We start from the raw sequence: 19987 nt of genomic DNA on the forward strand, positions 1-19987 counted from the left end.
GTGTGTTCTCTAGGCCAATATACTCAGCTATATACTACTTCTAATCAGACAATTCAGAAAATAAAAAAATCAGTTTGTCAATGAGTTGTTTTATTCATTATACAGCAACCCAGCACTGTTACAAGTTTAGCCTTTGTTGTTAAATTGGCCAAACATTGTTAGGCTTTGAATCAATTCACTACCACCATTTGAGGAGAATAATGATTGATCAATTAAAAAAATGTCAGTGGTTTGGCCCAAATGTTAGCTGTAGCATAATTACATGACAGCAAACAAGGTTTCTACAATCTAGGTTACTACAAAGTACATAAAATCAATTAACTACTGCACATCAAGATTAAAAAGTTTAAAAAGTCATTTAAAATCAAGAGCAATTCCATCTCACCAGCCCTAGCTAAAAGCTGAATGTGATAGAAAAAGCACTGTGGACACTGGGTCCAGTAAAGAAAATATATAAAAAGGGGTACTGTACATCGTAGAGCGTCTAAAAACAGTGGTCTGGTGGTCAATCTGTGTTAGCCAGCTAGCTGACATGGGGCTGTATGGAGAGGCCAGGGGAGAGGCTGCAGAAGTGGCCCAGACTGGCCTGAGCACATTGCAGCACCAGGCCTTTCACTGCCTCCAGGTAGAGCGGCTGTCCAGAGTGGAGGTATAGCCAGATCACCCTGCTCAGCTGGGCTGGCATGGAGTCGCCATGCAGGCTGTCTGTAAAGGGAGACACGGTCAGACAATAGCCCCGCAACATATCAGTAGACCACATCACAACAGTGAAGATCAAACTATACCCTCAGAAACATAATAGCCCCACAAACCACGTCAACCGTACTGAATGCCATGCAAACACCACATCTTCCAACCAAACCAGGACAATATTGGCAGATCCACACCTTTGTGTGCCTGTGTATAAGAAAAAAAAAGCATTTGTGTAGCCATCCACTACAGGAAACCCTCCTAGGAACACATACTGTGTGTATTGGAAGCACTACAGGTGCAGCAGAAGGAACAGACCTGAAAAGCCATTATTTGAAGCTTGTAAACAAGACAAATGGCCTCTTTGGTTGTGTCCATCTATGATCATCAGGACCATGGGTCAGTCTGCCATGGGCAGGCCAAGGTACTAAATCCTAATTAAGGCATTTTACAGGGTTGACAACCTCATGGCCAGGGCCAATTTATTTTACCTTTATTTAACTAGGCAAGTCAGTTAAGAACAAATTCTTATTTACAATGGTCGCCTACACCGGCCAAACCCGGACGATGCTGGGCCAATTGTGCGCCGCCCTATGGGACTGCCAATCACGGCCGGTTGTGATACAGCCTGGAATCGAACCAGGGGGTCTGTAGTGACGCCTCAAGCACTGAGATGCAGTGTCTTAGACCGCTGCGCCACTCGGGATCCAATGATGGATGGCTGTAGCACAGCCCAGGGTAAATGATGTAAAACCACTTGCATTCAATACCTCCCACCCTGGAGGGGATTTCCTCCCGTTGTACAGTAGGAGGAATGCATACCACCCAATAACATTTGTTTTGTCGCAATCAAATACTGATTACGATCAATATCATGGTAGGGCTCTATTCAATCTGTAAAGCTGAAGCATTAAAGATTCAGCGATAGAAATGTAAAGGTCATTTCAGATGGTGCCGACATACGCAGCGTTTAACGTGAACGTAGTCTCCGCTAAAGTGGGAACATTAAAATGTAAAAGGCAAATCGGGCTGTAAACCTGAACTTCCGATGCAGATTGAATAGAGCCCTTAAAGGCTGAAAAATCTACCTCAACGCTACAAAGTTAAACTATACTGAACAAAAATGTAAAAAACCCCATGTAAAAAGTGTTGGTCCCATGTTTCATGAGCTGAAATTCCAGACGCACAAAAGCTTATTTCTCTAAAATCGTGCACAAATGTGTTTAAATCCCTGTTAGTGAGCATTTCTCATTTGCCAAGATAATCCATCCACCTGACAGGTGTGGCATATCAAGAAGCATGATCATTACACAGGTGCACCTTGTGCTGGGGACAATAAAAGGCCACTAAAATGTGTGGATTTGTCACACAACACAATGCCACAGATGTCTCAAGTTGAGGGAGTGTGCAATTGGCATGCTGACTGCAGGAATGTCCATCAGAGCTGTTGCCAGAGAATGTAATGTTCATTTCTCTCCCATAAGACGCCGCCAAATGTAGTTTTAGAGAATTTGGCAGTACATCCGACCGGCCTCACAACCGCAGACCACGGGTAACCACGCCAGCCCAGGATCTCCACATTGGGCTTCTTCACCTGCGGGATCATCCGAGACCAGCCACCCAGACAGCTGATGAAACTGAGTATTTATGTCTGTAATAAAGCCCTTTTGTTGGGAGAAACTCATTCCGATTGGCTGGTGACCCATGACCCATGCTGCATCCCTGCCCAGTCATGTGAAATCCGTAGATTAGGCCCTAATGAATTTGTTTCAATTGACTAATTTCCTTATATGAACTGTAACTCCATAAAATCGTTGCATTGATATTTTTGTTCAGTATAGTAAGAAACTAAAATGAGAAAGGACAGCTTTGAAAAACTCAATAGAAAGAGGGAAATTTAAGCATTGGAGTCTTCAGAGACAACCTTTTGTGGCTGATGGGGTGGGTGTACTGGAAAACACAACCTTCTGTAGCTGATTGGGTGGTGGGGGAGTATACAGTGTACAAAATATTATGGACACCTGCCATGACAGACTGACCAGGTGAAAGTGACAGGTTAAAGATGATGTTTGTGTATGTATGCCATTCAGAGGGTGAAAGGGCAAGACAAAACATATTTAAGAGCCTTTGAATGGGGTATGGCAGTAGGTGCCAGGCGCACCGGTTTGTGTCAAGAACTGCAATGCTGCTGGGTTTCCACGCTCAACAGTTTCCTGTGTGTATCAAGAATGGTCCACCACCCAAAGGACACCCAGCCAACTTGACACAACTGTAGGAAACATTGAGTCAACATGGGCTAGCATCCCTGTGGAACGCTTTCAACACCTTGTAGAGTCCATGTCCCAACGAATTGAGGCTGTTCTGAGGGCAAAAGGGGGTGCAACTCAATATTTGGAAGGTTCCTAATGTTTTGTACACTGTCTACTGGAGAACAACCTTGTGGCTGATAGGGTGGATATATACAGGAGAACAGAGGTCCTACTATACCTTGGGAGAGCTTGGTGTCAAACTCCAGCAGAGGGTAGAGGTCACCAGGCAGCAGCTGTCTGACCCAGGTGTTCTCCTTCATGAAGATCCAGTCCTGGACCAGCCTCTTCCTGTGGAGGAAGCCCTGCACGTGGTCCAGGTACACCACATTGCCTGACACCATGTACAGCCTGAGGGATGGCCAGAGAGTTACACTTCAGCCAGTTCTAATGGCAATATCGCTAAAATGAATGCATATTAAAGAATGACAGATAATACATTCCAGATGTTCCTGATACAAAAAGAAATGAGTGAAACAAAACACAGAAAATGCAGATATGAACAGGTGGGTGGCCCCGTATTGAGACCCTTTGTAGTAGCAAGGAAAGAGTATTTTCAGTTTCTTTGAGCCAATCGCTAATATGCACATCATTCTTTTAGACGCAGGGACACATTTCACATTATCAAACCACATAGGGACTGGAGAATAGCATGTGCAAGAATACAGAGTAAAAAATAAAATGGATAACACCATGAAGGCGATTTGTCATCTCTTAGAAGAAACTGTTCATTATATTCAAGACCCAAATCTCTAGGGATGTCTACTGTGATGGAGGAGGAAAGTGCTGTGGCCAAAGTAACTTTCAGAGAGCTCACGTTATGCTAACAACCTATCTTGCCAAAGTGTCAATGTGGATTATCAGAATATTAAGTGACTCACCCAGCCAGGATAGAGGCTCTGAATACTAAGGGCATTTTAAATATTACATTGATAATACCATTGTGAAAGGCTTTTTATTCTCAAGCAGTCATTAAATTCAGTCCTGCAGCCAGTCAGGGCTTTCTTTCAGCTCCTCTCTCCTTAAGGCAGGGGAAAAACACAATTTGGAAAAATGTCATTCATCTCTGGGTTTGAGTGCTTCTGATGAACTTCACTGTATAGGTCGAGGGGATGAGCAGTCTTTAAGTTCAAACATCATAGACTGACAGTGGCTAGCACTGGGTGCTGCGCTGCGGGCGCTGTGTTTGAAGCTACCACCAGGGCCCCGATACTCAACACTTTTTCACCCAGGCTTCAAAGCCCTGTCAAAGAGCATACCAGCAGCACGCCCCTCAAGTAGCGCAACTCACTTTTTAATAGTAGAATCACTTTATAGCTAATCACACGCAACAGTCTTATGGGCCGAATTCTCATCAGGTAGCCCAGGATATGAGCCAAACCAAAGGACACTTTTTGAAAATGGGACGGTTATTGAAGTCAAGCGGTGACTGCTAAGAGGTCAAGAGGCTTTTCTAGCTAACAGTTTTCTTCCAAACCCAACCAGTAATCCCATATTCCCTCAATAAGTATCTGAAATCCTGATTACGAGTCCCAAACTTTGGAACACAGAAACATACTTGTAGTAGGGCAGTGTCTCAATCATCTTCCAGTTGACGTAGTTCGCGGCAGTCTCCTCCAAGGTGCACACTCGGGTCATCTGGACCTTGGCCACCTGCCAGAACCTCTCATGCTCCACCAGGGTCTCCTGCATCTCCCTCCTCAGCAGCAGGTACACACCCTCCAGTGTGTCCTCATACACCTGAACGCAGTCACCACATACAGTAACACTTAGGAGCATCAAACACTACATCTTACGTTTTAGTTCAGCTAAAAGCTGAATAGCGAAAATAAAACACTACATGACCAAACCAGAAGTATGTGGACATCAAACATTTCATTCCAAAATCATGGCCATTAATATTAGAGTTGTTCTGTCCGTCCGTCCGTCCCCCCTCCTTTGCTGCTATAACAGCCTCCACTCTTCTGGGAAAGCTTTCCACTAGATGTTGGAACATTGCAGCGGGAACTTGCTTCCATTCAGTCACAAGAGCATTAGTGAGGTTGGGCACCGATGTTGGGCGATTAGGCCTGGCTCGCAGTCGGCGTTCCAATTCATCCCAAAGGTGTTCGATTGGGTTGAGGTCAAGGCTCTGTGCAGAAGCACAGAATCATCTAGAACGTCATTGTATGCTGTAGCATTAAGATTTCCTGTCACTGGAACTAAGGGGCCTAGCCCGAACCATGAAAAACAGCCCCAGACCATTATTCCGCCACCAAAGGTTACAGTTGGCACTACGCAGTCGGGCAGGTAGCGTTCTCCTGGCATCCACCAAACCCAGATTAGTCTGTCGGACCACCAGATGGTGAAGTGTGATGAATCACTCCAGAACGCATTTCCACTGCTCCAGAGTCCAATGGCGGCGAGCTTTACACCACTCCTAGAACGGTGCCGCGTTGAAAATCACTGAGCTCTTGAGTAAGACCATTCTACTTCCAGTGTTTGTCGATGGAGATTGCATGGCTGTGTACTCAATTTTATACACCTGTCAGCAACGGGTGTGGCTGAAATAGCCGAAACCACTAATTTGAAGGGGTGTCCACGTCTGTATTTCTTTATTTTACCAGGTTAGTCTCATTGAGATTAAAAATATATTTCAAGAGAAATGTCAAAATAGCCACACATAACATTTCATAGAGAGAGACTAATAAAATACTAACGTTTCAAAGTATACAAGTACACTGAGCAGGTAACACAGTAACAACTCAATACAACAGGCTAATCAAAAAAGTTAAGTCATTATGAAGGGATTATGGACCAGGGGAGTTGAAACCAGCTTTGATGATCTGAACGGATGTCATTGAGGCTACGGTCATGCGAAAGTTAAGGTAGACTTAGCGATATGACCGATGCAGAACGTAAACAGCATAGTGTAAATTCTGCAACTACTAAGAACATTGAAGCTTGAGGCTCAACTTCCGTGGCTACCACGCTGTAACAGCGTGAAGCGAAACCGTGCACATGCGCAAATACTGTGTGACAGAGCAACATCTTGCATCTCAATATCTGCGGTGCTGCTCGTGGCAACGTCATGTCGCTGAGTCTACATTTCACAAGTGGTTTTCCATTTCTATACATTAAGTAAACCAGATGAGCAAATAATCCCAGTCATAATTGCTTCCATAAACTGTTTACGTGCCAATCTGTTGTTTTCTATTTTCTTGGTAACACTGTCCTTGACTGTATTGCTGGCTATGGAGTACATTCTTGCAGCTCAACTGTATTCACACATGAAATGTAATTGAGTGGGACATGCACTGATAGGTCTATAATTCATTTAGCAGCCCATTACATGAGATTGGGAGCTTCCTGCTGCCTGTTCAATCTGTGACTTGTGAAATCACCAGCACAGAGCTAATGCTCTGGAGATTCACTCTGATGGAATACTACAGACACCACTGAATAGATGGCAAGATGTCATTTGTATACAAGCAGTCTGAAGGCGTCTCACCTATGACTTTTTCAGCATGGTGCTACAAATGCTGTGGGCAAAAACACAGCTTGAGCCCTCGTGTTGGTAGGTACACTCCACTCATTTTGCCTGACACCAAGTCATTTAAGGTCATACAGAAAAAAGCTCCTTTAACATACCTTCTTGCGTTTCAATCTGCCCCAGTCACGCCCTAAAATCCAGGCCACCAGTGACTTACACATGGAGAAATAGTTGTCCACAGTCTGAATTCCTGGGAGGAAGGAGAATAGATACTTGACATGAAAGCCAGCAGCCGTGAGAGCTCCATGCTGAGCCATTTGATCACGGGAGGCTTTGTACAAGACCTGTCAAAGTACAACAGACAACGGAGCACCACAGGGTAACGCGACATAGAAGAGCCTCTGTGCATGGCGAGGCTTATTCATTGCCCTATACTCACTGGTCCAATTAATGTATAAATACATTATATCATTAACAGTCATAAGACAAGGTGGTATGATATTCTTGGGGCATAGAAAATGAATATAACATGAGCGAAGTATATTTATGACCTGAGGGGGCACCGTTCTAAAACAAATCCAGAAAAAAACTAAAGATTTGATCCACTCCAAATAAGAGTGTGTCATGACTGTGCATAACATTAACACAGCAGAATAAAATTATAGGGTGAGGAGCAACATCTGCTACTTACCCACAGTCTCGTCACCACGGGCCAGCTTGCCCCTCCAGTAGTCGGTGGTGATGTGGTGCAATGAGGCCAGGTACCTGATGTCACACAACGTGCCTCCCCAGGACGCCACCTTCCTCTTGTTGTGCTTCCGCCACTGCAGGTAGATGGCCCTGAGCTGCCTGTCAAAGGGCGCTGGCTGGCGGAACAACCAATAGGTGAAGAGCCACTGGAACCGACACTGGCTGTACTGACTGAACATGGCCTCCAGCTCACAGTGGTCTGGTAGGGTAGGAGAGGGGAGAGAAGTCTGCATCAGGGTAGAAACCTTTAGCACAAGTGGATGCTCTGCATGTCAAATGTAAAATTGCATTTATGTTCCAATAAATGGCCATCACAACAGTCCCCATCTAAAGCCAGCTGAGTCTAAAAGCTACAGGGAAAACAGGACTCATTTATCGATGGACAGATCGATGCCTGTCTGCCACAAAGTAATTTAGAGTTTGTGTAATTATTTTGGGATCATTAAATGGAACATATAAATACAAGTAAGGCCTGTAGGCCATTAGCTGCCCTAAACATTGCCCTGCCTATTGGACTAGGCTGTTGGTTTCAGATGGTATATGACAGGCAGGGCTAGTGCTTCAGTCCAGAGGGTAAAACATTACTCATAATCCGGAGGGTGACAGGTCAGACAAACTATGCGTCTAGTTTCCGCTCCCCATATCACCAGCTGATAGAAACACTTTGAAGCGGCTCAGCAGAGCAAAATAAATTGATACGCTTTTTTACCTTGATGTCTTCCATCATAAAACAGACAGTTTCTGTAATAAACCAAAATCCAGCAAGGGGATACAGCTCAAAGGTTTTCCAGAGTAAAATGGCAATTTTGTGCTTCCCAGTACAACATTCAAGAGACTGAGTATGATGAGTAAGAGCAGAGCTCTGTTTTGAAGATGAAATAAAGTTGTCGCTTATAGGTGTGGTGTCAACTTCTAAAAAAATTACTAAACATTTTCTTTACCCATTGGGACAGCCATGTTTTTGGCCAGAATTCACAAATAAGTTGGCCAGTAATACAGCACAACAGTCAGGAGCCTTCATCTGCACTGCCAAAAAGTCCATCTGAATAACAAATGGCAGCAGGCTCTTAGAAGGCAATAAAGGACATTACCACCTTTGAATTCCATTGCGGTCACAGTCAAGAGATTAATTACAATTCATAACTGGCTGTAGAAAGCAGACAAATCTTAAAATTGATCCCAGCAAAAATACCCCACCTTTAGCCAATTAACAGCATATGGACTGAACAAAAAGTACCAAGCTAAAGATGGTATGCCCCATATGACCTACCATTGCTCTGTTGGTTGAGAACATGCTGGAAAAGCTTGGCAATGCTTCCATGATGCTCAAGAGCCAAGGCATACAGCTCCTTCCATTCAAACTTCAGCATTCTGCCCGCATCATCATCATCATCTTTGTCTGCCAAAGAACAAAACCGTTTCAATATTCAAGTGAACAACATTCCTCCACTACCTGATGCAGATGTAAATGCAGGCTACAGTGAAGAGGTTAAGCGCCGAGCTCCAAAAGTGCAGGTTAAAGGGAAGAATGAAACAAAAATACACATTTACAACTGTAACATGTTAAATGACCACTGGGGTGGGGTGGGGGGTGGGGGAGTCCAGTGGTGCAGGAGGGGTACAGTGTGAGCAGGTAGCTGACTAGTGGTGGCTATTCAGCAGCCTGATGGTCTGGGGGAAGACTATTGGCCAGTTTTTGCCATGATGCTCCTGTACTGCCCGCATCTGCATGACTATCTTCACGAGAAGTGGCAGGTGCACACGTTTTAATATTAAGGGGTGGCAATGCCTAGGAGCCAAACTGCTAAAATAAATGAACTCACCTTGGACTTTACCTTCCAACACTTCCTTCTCAATTCCCCATAAGCTCTCTATGTCAGTGCAGGGCAGTCTCACTGAGGGCAGAGGAACATTCTCTTCCAGAACCAGCCACTGGACCCAGTACTTGTGTGGTGGGAATGGGATCTCTGCAAAGAGCTTCTCCTGAAGAGACCGGTTACAGTGCAGGTTTCTGAAGAGAGTTCGCCACATGAAGATCAAACGGAAGACACTCTTGGCAGAGATGGAGCAGGTGGCGGTGGCAAACGGGACTCCAAATGAGGTCTGCGTAGAGAGATGAAAAAGCCTACAAGTGAACGTGCAATGCTAGCTACAGATTGTTACACCAGATAATGTGATTTAACCAAAGATGTTTGGTATCCATTACTAGGAGTTACAGAATCGGTACGGTTTGGTGTAACACAGAATTTGACCAACCTCAGCGATACAGGCTTCATCCTCAATTCATGGAAACACGTCTCAAAATGTCTTTCCAGTTGCAGGGGGTCAGTTTGAATTGAGAAAATTAATGTTTTTTTATAGATTTTGTTTTGCTCCATAAAGTAATCCAACAATGTGTACGCCGCCATCTTGTCTATTTCAAATCTTCTCTCATTGATCGAGAAAGGTTTTTGTCATTATGACATGCAGCACCTTGGGGTGGACACCCACTAGCACTTGATCATGACTCAGTTCCATTACATTACACATAAGTCATTGGATGGAGGGGTCTTCTGTACAGGGGAGTTTTGTTAAAGATGCACTATGTTTCCTGGTTGATGAAATTCCCAGTCTGCTTAATTTCAGTTTGTGACAAAACAAGCAGCAAGATAGTGTAGCGAATCATTGTGCCATCTAAACCGCTGTGAAATCTCTTTTCCATAACCAAAGATATTGTAGTTTAAACTGGTGTACAAAACTGAAACTAAGACAAACTAAACTTAATGGAAAGCATATAAAAAATGCCACAAATAGAACAGATCTACCACTTCTTATACTTGCTTTTATTGAGGAAAACAGATTGACATTTCTATGAGAATTTGTCAGTCACACATATAGTTACAATTTGCAGCTTTAAGAGCCCTGACGCTGGGTCTGAATATTAACAGGCATGGCTTGCGGTAAGGTTTTGGAAGCATAAGAACCTCATCTTTCATATCTGTGAGAAATCATTTTCAAAAACAAAATGGTTCAATTGATACACCTTTATAGGGTTAGGGTTCCCACAACGCCATATTCCCATGTTACAGAGCATGTCTACAGAAAACAGCCTACCTGTGCTAATTAGCCATCTGTTTCTCCAAATCGACGCAGATGGCTAATTAGTACGACCCCACAAACGTGTTGTCACTGAAAAATACTGTCAGCTGCAGCTTAAAACAGTGTACTGTAAGTGTGCATTTTGCATCTGTGAAATTATTTTAAATGTGATTTAAAAAAAAGTAGATAGGATTTATGTTTCCGGAACTGTACAGCAATTGAGAATCGAGTCACGTTCAGCTTGAGTATTTGACTGTTTTGGCTTCCAGAGCCAATTCCGCCTTTAAACAGAATATGTATGGGCCTTGGACTATAAGTAACGGTAAAGGCCTTTGGTCCGATATTGGTCTAGACACCCACCAGTCTCTTTCAATGAGAAAATGAAAGAGACAAGATCGCAACATACATTCATTGTTGGATTACTTCATGGAGCAAAAAATGAGTATTTTTAATTGAGCATTTTCTACATTCAAACGGACCCACTGCAAGTGGACACGACATGGATACTCTTTCCACGAATCGAGGGCAAAGGCAGTATCGCTAAAGTTGGTCGAAAATTCTCTGTACTACACCAAATAGTACCCATCCTGTAACTGCCAGTAATATATACAAAACATCTTGGTTAAATCACATTCTCGTGTAACAATCTGTAAGTTTGTTGGTGCAATGCATAACCTAACAACTTTATTCATTCACAAGAGGATCAGCAAATGTCGGGTCTATCTCAAAATACTAAGTCTAATACTACTAATTCAATATACATTTTTACATTACCTGGAAGTGTCTTGTCCACAGTGAGTTGCAGGAACAAACTCGAAACAGGGTTCGGCAGGTGCTCCCAACTCTCAAAAGAGACGTGGGATCCAGCCGTCGTAGGATGAGAATAAAGACTTCGTCACTCAAGTCTAGTATCCCCGTGTTTGAGCTTCCATGTGTGTACTCCCATTGCTCGCTTTCTTCTTTGACCTCAAACGAAGTCGCGGATAAAAGCGAGAACTGTCCCTGCAACTCATCCTCCCAACTACCGTAGTGGAGTGCCATGTTTGCCACCTGCCAAAGTCGCCCATGCTTGAGAGGGATTTAAAGTTTAGGAACGTACCATTGTGCCAGTCAAACGGGGAAGTTTTACACCTGGGCACGATGGACGTTTGATTGAGCTTGCCTGGCGCGCCGAGTGAGTGGGGTTCGCGCAGTGAACTACCAAATGACGAATAGGCTTTTCCAAAGTGCAAACTGACCCGGGGCGATCTAAATCAAGCGCACCTGTTCAGGCTGTACCATTCAATAATGTATGTAGGTAGCCTACCATTACTTTAGGTAAAATTGATTTATCAACTAATTGCGTGGTGATCATCAGGATGAAGCTTGTATAAATTACATACTTCTCTCATCTCTATTTGACAAAGACAAAACCTTTTACAGTTAATACATTACCACAGCCAATCCCATTTAGAACATGCAAATATAAAATGGTAATTCCCTATGGAAAACTGCAGATTATGTTCTGTTTACATCATAGAGTATGCCACTGCTATATGAGGACTTTAAGTTGACGAAAAGGTTTAGGCCTACCCATGGGCCTACCCATGTAATCAGTACTATTTTAACTCAACTTGGTGATTTAAACAAATTACAGCCTAAGTACCAACACAATCTTCAGAATATTGATAGTACATTATAGGCCTAACACAAGACAGCAACCTTTCCTTTAAACTTTTGGCAATGTTAAGATTGTGTATTGTATTTGAAGTGCAATGCAGTATGCAAAGTAAGAGATGTGTTTTCTCTGATATTCCATATACAGGTAACTGCGAAAATAAAGAAAACACTTGAGTACGAGGGATACAAAGTATATTGAAAGCAGGTTCTTCCACACAGGTGTGGTTTTCTGAGTTAATTAAGCAATTAACATACCATCATGCTTAGGGTCATGTATAAAAATGCCCAGTTGCCCATTATTTTGACTACATCTCAGTGACTTTGAAAAAGGGGTCTCAAAGGAGCATAGGGGTTTCAAAGGGTGTGTGTGTGTCACCAGATCTCAACCCAGTTGAACACTTATGGAAGATTCTGGAGCGGCGCCTGAGACAAGCGTTCTCCACCACTATCAACCAAATGCCAAATAATAGAGTTCCAGACACTTGTAGAATCTATGCCAAGGCACATTGTTCTGGCAGCTCAACGCCCTATTATCACACTATGTTGGTGTTTCCTTTATTTTGGCAGTTACCTGTAGACTGATTTTGTTATAACATCCTGCTGCATATGTGCAGACCCACTTTAGCATATCATATAACGTTTTGAAAAAAACGATATAAAAAAATATTGCAATCTGAAGTCCCTATGACCAAAGTGCATTTGTTTGGTCTGCCAAAATGAATGTTACAATGTTCTACATACCGTATTCTAGAATATAATAAAAATTAACAACTAAATTAACAGTTGACTGTTTCAACATGACCTGCTCTTCTAGTGTTTTAGTTCTGGACCTGCACAGCGATGAGCTCCATAATGAATTCTGGATGAGGTTATCTGACTAAGTAATAATAAATGTATCTGCCCAACCATTCTCTCAACAATATGCAGTTGCAAATAGTGCTCATGTTTCTGTGTGTTTATTTGCTACGAATCTTCACTGAAACCCCAAATTGCTATGAAAAGCCTTTTTATTGAGTACTTTTTTGAGTGTTTCTGGTAACATGTTTTGAGTGGTGTGATTTTTAATAAAACCGAATTCTCAGCATTTCAGACAAATAAACTTTATTTTAGGCAACGTTTCTGACAGCAAGTGCTCCAATACACCAAAATCAAATATAATACAAAAAACAGGGGATAATAATACTTTGAAAGAAATCTGTTCCAAATAACTTCATTAATGTGCTTTGGATAAAATCCAGCAGGGAATAAAAAGGAACACACTTAAAATACAGTCCAACAGCTGGACAATCAATAAAACAGAACATCACAATTCTGGAATGACAAGTGCATTGTAATCATCACATTTTTACAATCAGGTCTTATTTTTTTTAATCAACTACAGTTCAGTGTACATATCAACAATGAACCAAATGTACAATAATCACTTCACTCCATTAGGAATCCTGATATATTTGTCTTTATACCCATTTGCCTCAGGAGATAATGGTTCCAACATGGAAGGTTGTCATATCTGTGGGTTAGTAGTTGTAAGGGCAGACTAAATGTAATGCAGAGAAGCAATCCACAGTGTTCTAAGTAGAGTTCATTTAAGCAATAAGGCACGAGGAGGTGTGGTATATGGCTAATATACCACGGCTAAGGACTGTTCTTATGCATGACGCAATGCGGAGTGCCTGGATACAGCCCTTAGCCGTGGTATATTGGCCATATACCACAAACCCCCAAGGTGCCTTATTGCTATTATAAACTGGTTAACAACGTAATTAGAGCAGTAAAATTAAATGTTTTGTCAGCCAATCAGCATTCAGGGTTCGAACCACCCAGTTTATAAATTAATATAACTGGAGGGGCTTCATCAGTATCTAATGTCCTCGGACAATGCTGGACTTACAGGGAAGGGGCCATTTATAATGTGCGGCTCTAACACACAACAGTAATACATAGTAAGGCACTGACTCATGTTAAGTCTGTGTATTACTTTATCGTATCTCTGGACATGATGCTTTAACGGGGGAGTTTTACAAAAAGAGATCGATTTGAGGGAACAATAAAACACTGAGATAACCCACAGCGCAAACTCAAAGCTTAAAATACAATTACGTTTTGTGCTCATATAAAAAAAAGTCACAATTGAGCATTTACACAAGTATTAAGCACAAAACCTTCTAAACATGTCAAATGTACAGTACGAGGGAACGTGATGGGGTAACAGTATATTTCTATACATGAAACAAATCTTCAAAATCAGAAATAGCCACTGCTATCTATTCACAGTTTGCGATCACAGTGTACTTTTGCTTGTTTGCTACATGTTTTCGATTATATTTGTATCATTCAGTGATCATTCTCTCTGTACAGAATCCGGGGAGGAGGGGCAGTGGATGATTAGGTCCCACCCCCTCAGGCCACTCTGATGCGAGGCTCCTCCTCTATCTCCTGCCTTAGGCTGGTATAGGTCACCGAGGGTTCCAGGGGCCCCAGAGTGGGCGTGTCCGTGATGGGGTGGCCGGCGTTGCGGAAATGCTTGTAGACGCGTGGGTCCTGTGCCACGTAGGTGGAGGAGGAGGTGTAGAGGACCAGACCCAGCACGATGATGAGGAAGGAAAGGAGGTAGAGCCCTGAAAACTGGAACAGACACACAAACACACTCAGTTTTATTTTTTATTTTTTTATTTCACCTTTATTTAACCAGGTAAGCCAGTTGAGAACAGGTTCTCATTTACAACTGCGACCTGGCCAAGATAAAGCAAAGTAGTGCAATAAAAACAACACAGAGTTACATATGGGGTAAAAAAAAAACATAAAGTCAGAAATACAACAGAAAATATATATACAGTGTGTGCAAATGTAGCAAGTTATGGAGGTAAGGCAATAAATAGGCTATAGTGCAGAATAATTACAATAGTATTAACACTGGAATGCTAGATGTGCAAGAGATTATGTGCAAATAGAGATACTGGGGTGCAAAAGAGCAAAATAAATAACAATATAGGGATGAGGTAGTTGGGTGGGCTAATTTCGGATGGGCTGTGTACAGGTGCAGTGATCGGTAAGGTGCTCTGACAACTGATGCTTAAAGTTATTGAGGGAGATAAGAGTCTCCAGCTTCAGAGATTTTTGCAATTCGTTCCAGTCATTGGCAGCAGAGAACTGGAAGGAATGGCGGCCAAAGGAGGTGTTGGCTTTGGGAATGACCAGTGAGATATACCTGCTGGAGCGCAGACTACGGGTGGGTGCTGCTATGGTGACCAATGAGCTAAGATAAGGCGGGGATTTGCCTAGCAGTGATTTATAGATGGCCTGGAGCCAGTGGGTTTGACGACGAACATGTAGTGAGGACCAGCCAACAAGAGCGTACAGGTCACAGTGGTGGGTAGTGTATGGGGCTTTGGAGACAAAACGGATGGCACTGTGATAGACTACATCCAATTTGCTGAGTAGAGTGTTGGAGGCTATTTTGTAAATTACATCGCCGAAGTCAAGGATCGGTAGGATAGTCAGTTTTACGAGGGCATGTTTGGCAGCATGAGTGAAGGAGGCTTTATTGCGAAATAGGAAGCCGATTCTAGATTTAACTTTGGATTGGAGATTCTTTATGTGAGTCTGGAAGTTGAGTTTACAGTCTAACCAGACACCTAGGTATTTGTAGTTGTCCACATACTCTAGGTCAGACCCGTCGAGAGTGGTGATTCTAGTCGGGTGGGCGGGTGCCAGCAGCGTTCGATTGAAAAGCATGCATTTAGTTTTACTAGTGTTTAAGAGCAGTTGGAGGCTACTGAAGGATTGTTGTATGGCATTGAAGCTCGTTTGGAGGTTTGTTAACACAGTGTCCAATGAAGGGCCAGATGTATACAAAATGGTGTCGTCTGCGTAGAGGTGGATCTGAGAGTCACCAGCAGCAAGAGCGACATCATTGATATACACGGAGAAAAGTGTCGGCCCAAGAATTGAACCCTGTGGCACCCCCCATAGAGACTGCCATAGGTCCAGACAACAGGCCCTCCGATTTGACACACTGAACTCTATCTGAGAAGTAGTTGGTGAACCAGGCAAGGCAGTCATTTGAGAAACCAAGGCTATTTAGTCTGCCAATAAGAATGCGGTGGTTGACAGAGTCGAAAGCCTTGGCCAGGTCGATGAAGACGGCTGCACAGTACTGTCTATTATCAATCGCGGTTATAATATCGTTTAGGACCTTGAGCGTGGCTGAAGTGCACCCGTGACCAGCTCGGAAACCGGATTGCATAGCGGAGAAGGTACGGTGGTATTCGAAATGGTCGATGATCTGTTTGTTAACTTGGCTTTCGAATACTTTGAAAGGCAGGGCAGGATGGATATAGGTCTGTAGCAGTTTGGATCTAGAGTGTCACCCCCCTTTGAAGAGGGGGATGACCGCGGCAGCTTTTCAATCTCTGGGGATCTCAGACGTTATGAAAGAGAGGTTGAACAGACTAGTAATAGGGGTAGCGACAATTTCAGCGGCTAGTTTTAGAAAGAAAGGGTCCAGATTGTCTAGCCCAGCTGATTTGTAGGGGTCCAGATTTTGCAGCGCTTTCAAAACATCAGCTGTCTGAATTTGTGTGAAGGAGAAGCGGGGGGGGCATGGGCAAGTTGCAGCAGAGGGTGCAGAGTTGGTGGCCGGGTTAGTGGTAGCCAGATGGAAAGCATGGCCAGCTGTAGCAAAATGCTTGTTGAAATTCTCGATTATTGTAGATTTATCGGTGGTGATAGTGTTTCCTAGCCTCAGTGCAGTGGGCAGCTGGGAGGAAGTGCTCTTATTCTCCATGGACTTTACAGTGTCCCAAAACTTTTTTGGAGTTAGTGCTACAGGATGCAAATTTCTGTTTGAAAAAAGTTAGCCTTTGCTTTCCTGACTGCTTGTGTATATTGGTTCCTAACTTCCCTGAAAAGTTGCATATCGCGGGGCTATTTGATGCTAATGCTGTGCGCCACAGGATGTTTTTGTGCTGGTCAAGGGCAGTCAAGTCTGAGGAGAACCAGGGGCTATATCGGTTCTTAGTTCTGTATTTTTTGAATGGGGCATGTTTATTTAAGATTGAGAGGAAATTACTTTTAAGGAACAACCAGGCATCCTCTACTGACGGAATGAGATCTATATCCATCCAGGATACCTGGGCCAGGTCAATTAGGAAGGCCTCTCGCTAAAGTGTTTTAGGGAGCGTTTGACAGTGATGAGGGGTGGTCGTTTGACCGCGGACCCGTTACGGACGCAGGCAATAAGGCAGTGATCGCTGAGATCCTGGTTGAAGACAACTGAGGTGTATTTAGAGGGTATGTTAGTCAGGATGATATCTATGAGGGTACCCATGTTTACGGATTTAGGGTTGTACCTGGTAGGTTCGTTGATAATTTGCGTGAGGTTGAGGGCATCTAGCTTGGATTGTAGGATGGCTGGGGTATTAAGCATATCCCAATTTAGGTCACCAAGCAGTACAAACTCTGAGGATAAATGGGGGGCAATCAATTCACATATGGTGTCCAGGGCACAGCTGGGGGCTGAGGGGGGTCTGTAGCAAGCGGCAACAGTGAGAGACTTATTTCTGGAAAGGTGGATTTTTAGAAGTAGAAGCTCAAACTGTTTGGGCAAAGACCTGGATAGTATGATAGTAAAGTAAAGTAAGAAATAGTGAAGCATCTCTGTCTGATGAGATGATACACATTGAGAGCATTGTAATAGCAGACCAAGCAGTGTTCTGAGTTTCCAAGAGGCTGCCTCGAGGGCTACTCATGGCACAATTCTGGAAAATGCAACAAGTAGAAACTGAAGTTAGGAAATAGGAAAGTAATGAAATGTACTTTGCAGAGGATGAGGTAATGAGCATTTGAGAACAGTATGTCTACATTTTTCTTTCTATTTTTAGTGAACATCTATTACGAGTCACACTGACGTCACATCCTTGGCAAAGCAGGAACCTGTCAATGGACAGGGTGGTAATCAAAATCAAATCCTATTTTATTTGTCACATGTGCCGAATATAGTGTAGACTTTACCGTGAAACGCTTACTTACGTGACCTTTCCCAACAATGCAGAGTTCAAAAGTAAAAAAACTAAACATAACATACAAATAAAGTTATTAGCAAACAAGAAAAAAAAAAAGGAAATTGTAACGCAATAAAATAACAATAACGAACCTATATACAAGGAGTACCAGTACCGAGTCAATGTGCAGGGGTACGTGGTATTACCATCTTGTGATTTAGTTAATTGAACGAGGACAAACAACCATATTTCAACCAGCCATTTCTTTATACATTTGAGAGATACACAGTAAAAATGTCTTCCTAGACAGGATTGATGGGGGTAAATAAACATAACATAATGTTTTTTCTGCACTAAGTATGAGAGCAAAACAGACATTCTGGAATAATCCCTGTTATGATTCATACAAAACCAACCAAGATGCTCCAGACATGGCTTCCCAGACATGGATTTACAGATAGACATGGGTACTGACCCTATAACTTGTGAGAGACGGAAAGTGATACTCAAGTACCAACCAGTCAGTTGTGTTGACACAGCAGTACACAGTGAATACTAAAACAGGCCAAATTCACACAGTACATCTAAGAATGTAAAGGCCCGAAGCTCCAATGAGAATGTTACATTACTCAGTCTGCATGTCAATGGAGCTTTATGTGATTCATACATTCTATTCACACATATCAATATGATAACACGACATATCAGGTCATAGTAGTGTTCCAATTAGAGTTAGACAGAACTAAAGTGGCACAAGCTCAAATAAGGCTCCTGACGGTGTGTTCTGATTGGTGTATTGAAGGGGGCTGTTGCTGAAATCAACTAATAACTCAACTGCAACTTTGAATGGGCAATGTTTTGAGGTATAATAATGAGACATGGTCTACTGTAGTAGTCTCCTTGATTACATGCCACTCACTATGTAGACTGTTGCAAGGGTACTCAAATACTAACCTTGAAGTTCACACCACAGTGCAGCTGGTTTTCTTTTCTTTTTTCCCTGGTAGTTAATTGATTGATTACCGGTATTGTATTGTAACCAGTACTGTAACCTGTAATGTAATGATTGACCAACGATTCTATTGGCCTGTTTCCCAGGTCTAAATCAGTCCCTGATTAGAGATAACCTAAAGTTACAGCTACTGTAAGATTACTGCAGTGCAATAATAAACATTAGTATGATGCAACATTCTAAATCTAAAACTTCCCAACTGTAAACAGAGGAAACTGCTAACATCAAAAGGTAAGGCACTGGTTGACATTTAAAATCCAATGCCTCTGGGATAACATAGGAGTCTGTGTTTTGCTGCAATTTGGGCTGAGTTTTATGTTTGGCCCCAGGGGCTGGATATGGGTCCTTCTTAAATATGCTATGAGGCTGAGCCTCATGGGAGTAGCAGGAATAACATCCCCAGTGCCTCTGGTCATAACAGCCCCGTTATCACTATCAGTCTTCCTATCTCAAAACAAACACAGATATGATATATTATTAAACGTCAGTTTAAGATTTGCATGCTTTTGAGTTGTAAGATGGTTTTTGGCGCATTCAGACCACTGCAGAGATACAGAACAGACATACGGTAGATTCCTTTCCTCTCAGGGTGGCCCCTCAGGACACAAAAACAGGGTGCCGAAGCAGGCACAATGTCAGTCTCCAGAGCCTGGGGATTCATGATGCCCATGTCGGTCTCCTATCTCTGGGCAGCGTGCAGTGGGTGGCAGCCCCTCTCCTGGGTTAACACGATTACCACACCGTTACCAAATTACAGGTGCCCCTGGGTGCTGAAGCTAGCTGCCCTCAGGGATGTGGGGTGGGAGAGATGTTGTAAGATGGAGCAGGGAGACATGGTGTTATGGGATGTTAATTATTTCTGCTCCCCTTATCGGTGGGCTGAGCTACAAGTGGACAGCCCCTGAGACTGTGTCCCTGTGACTGTCTATCTGATGCTCTCCTAGCTGTAGCAGAGGCAGGCCATGCAGAGAGAGAGAGAGAGAGAGAGAGAGAGATGGAAAGAGATGCAGAGAGAAAT

General features: G+C 43.1%; 2 protein-coding genes across 2 annotated transcripts in view; both read right to left on the reverse strand.

Moving 5' to 3' along the window:
• Positions 1-69: 69 nt before the first annotated feature.
• On the reverse strand, positions 70-11397 carry LOC121552456. Its single transcript, XM_041865394.2, has 8 exons — positions 11071-11397; positions 9042-9321; positions 8489-8617; positions 7160-7417; positions 6627-6718; positions 4555-4736; positions 3178-3347; positions 70-705 (listed from the first exon to the last, which is right to left on the reverse strand). Exons 1-8 carry the CDS (start codon positions 11335-11337, stop codon positions 524-526), a joined length of 1560 nt encoding a protein of 519 aa, XP_041721328.1. The 5' UTR covers positions 11338-11397; the 3' UTR covers positions 70-523.
• A 2856-nt stretch (positions 11398-14253) lies between these two features.
• The window catches only part of LOC121552657 (solute carrier family 35 member F1), a 133223-nt gene continuing 127489 nt past the window's right edge, over positions 14254-19987 (reverse strand). Inside the window, exon 8 of the mRNA XM_041865648.1 lies at positions 14254-14580. Within this exon, the coding sequence (XP_041721582.1) occupies positions 14356-14580 (225 nt within the window). The 3' untranslated portion in view covers positions 14254-14355. The remainder of the gene's footprint in view (positions 14581-19987) is intronic.

The sequence above is a fragment of the Coregonus clupeaformis genome, chromosome 36 (genome assembly GCF_020615455.1).
Source record: "Coregonus clupeaformis isolate EN_2021a chromosome 36, ASM2061545v1, whole genome shotgun sequence".
Taxonomy (NCBI): domain Eukaryota; kingdom Metazoa; phylum Chordata; class Actinopteri; order Salmoniformes; family Salmonidae; genus Coregonus; species Coregonus clupeaformis.

Excerpts from the sequence above, each read along its gene's own strand:
- LOC121552456 (XM_041865394.2), bottom strand. The coding sequence starts at position 11,337 with ATGGCACTCCACTACGGTAGTTGGGAGGATGAGTTGCAGGGACAGTTC. Across the intron at positions 9,322-11,070 it reads TGTGGACAAGACACTTCCAG|ACCTCATTTGGAGTCCCGTT; the intron begins GTAATGTAAAAA and ends CTCTCTACGCAG. Across the intron at positions 4,737-6,626 it reads GCAGATTGAAACGCAAGAAG|GTGTATGAGGACACACTGGA; the intron begins GTATGTTAAAGG and ends GACTGCGTTCAG.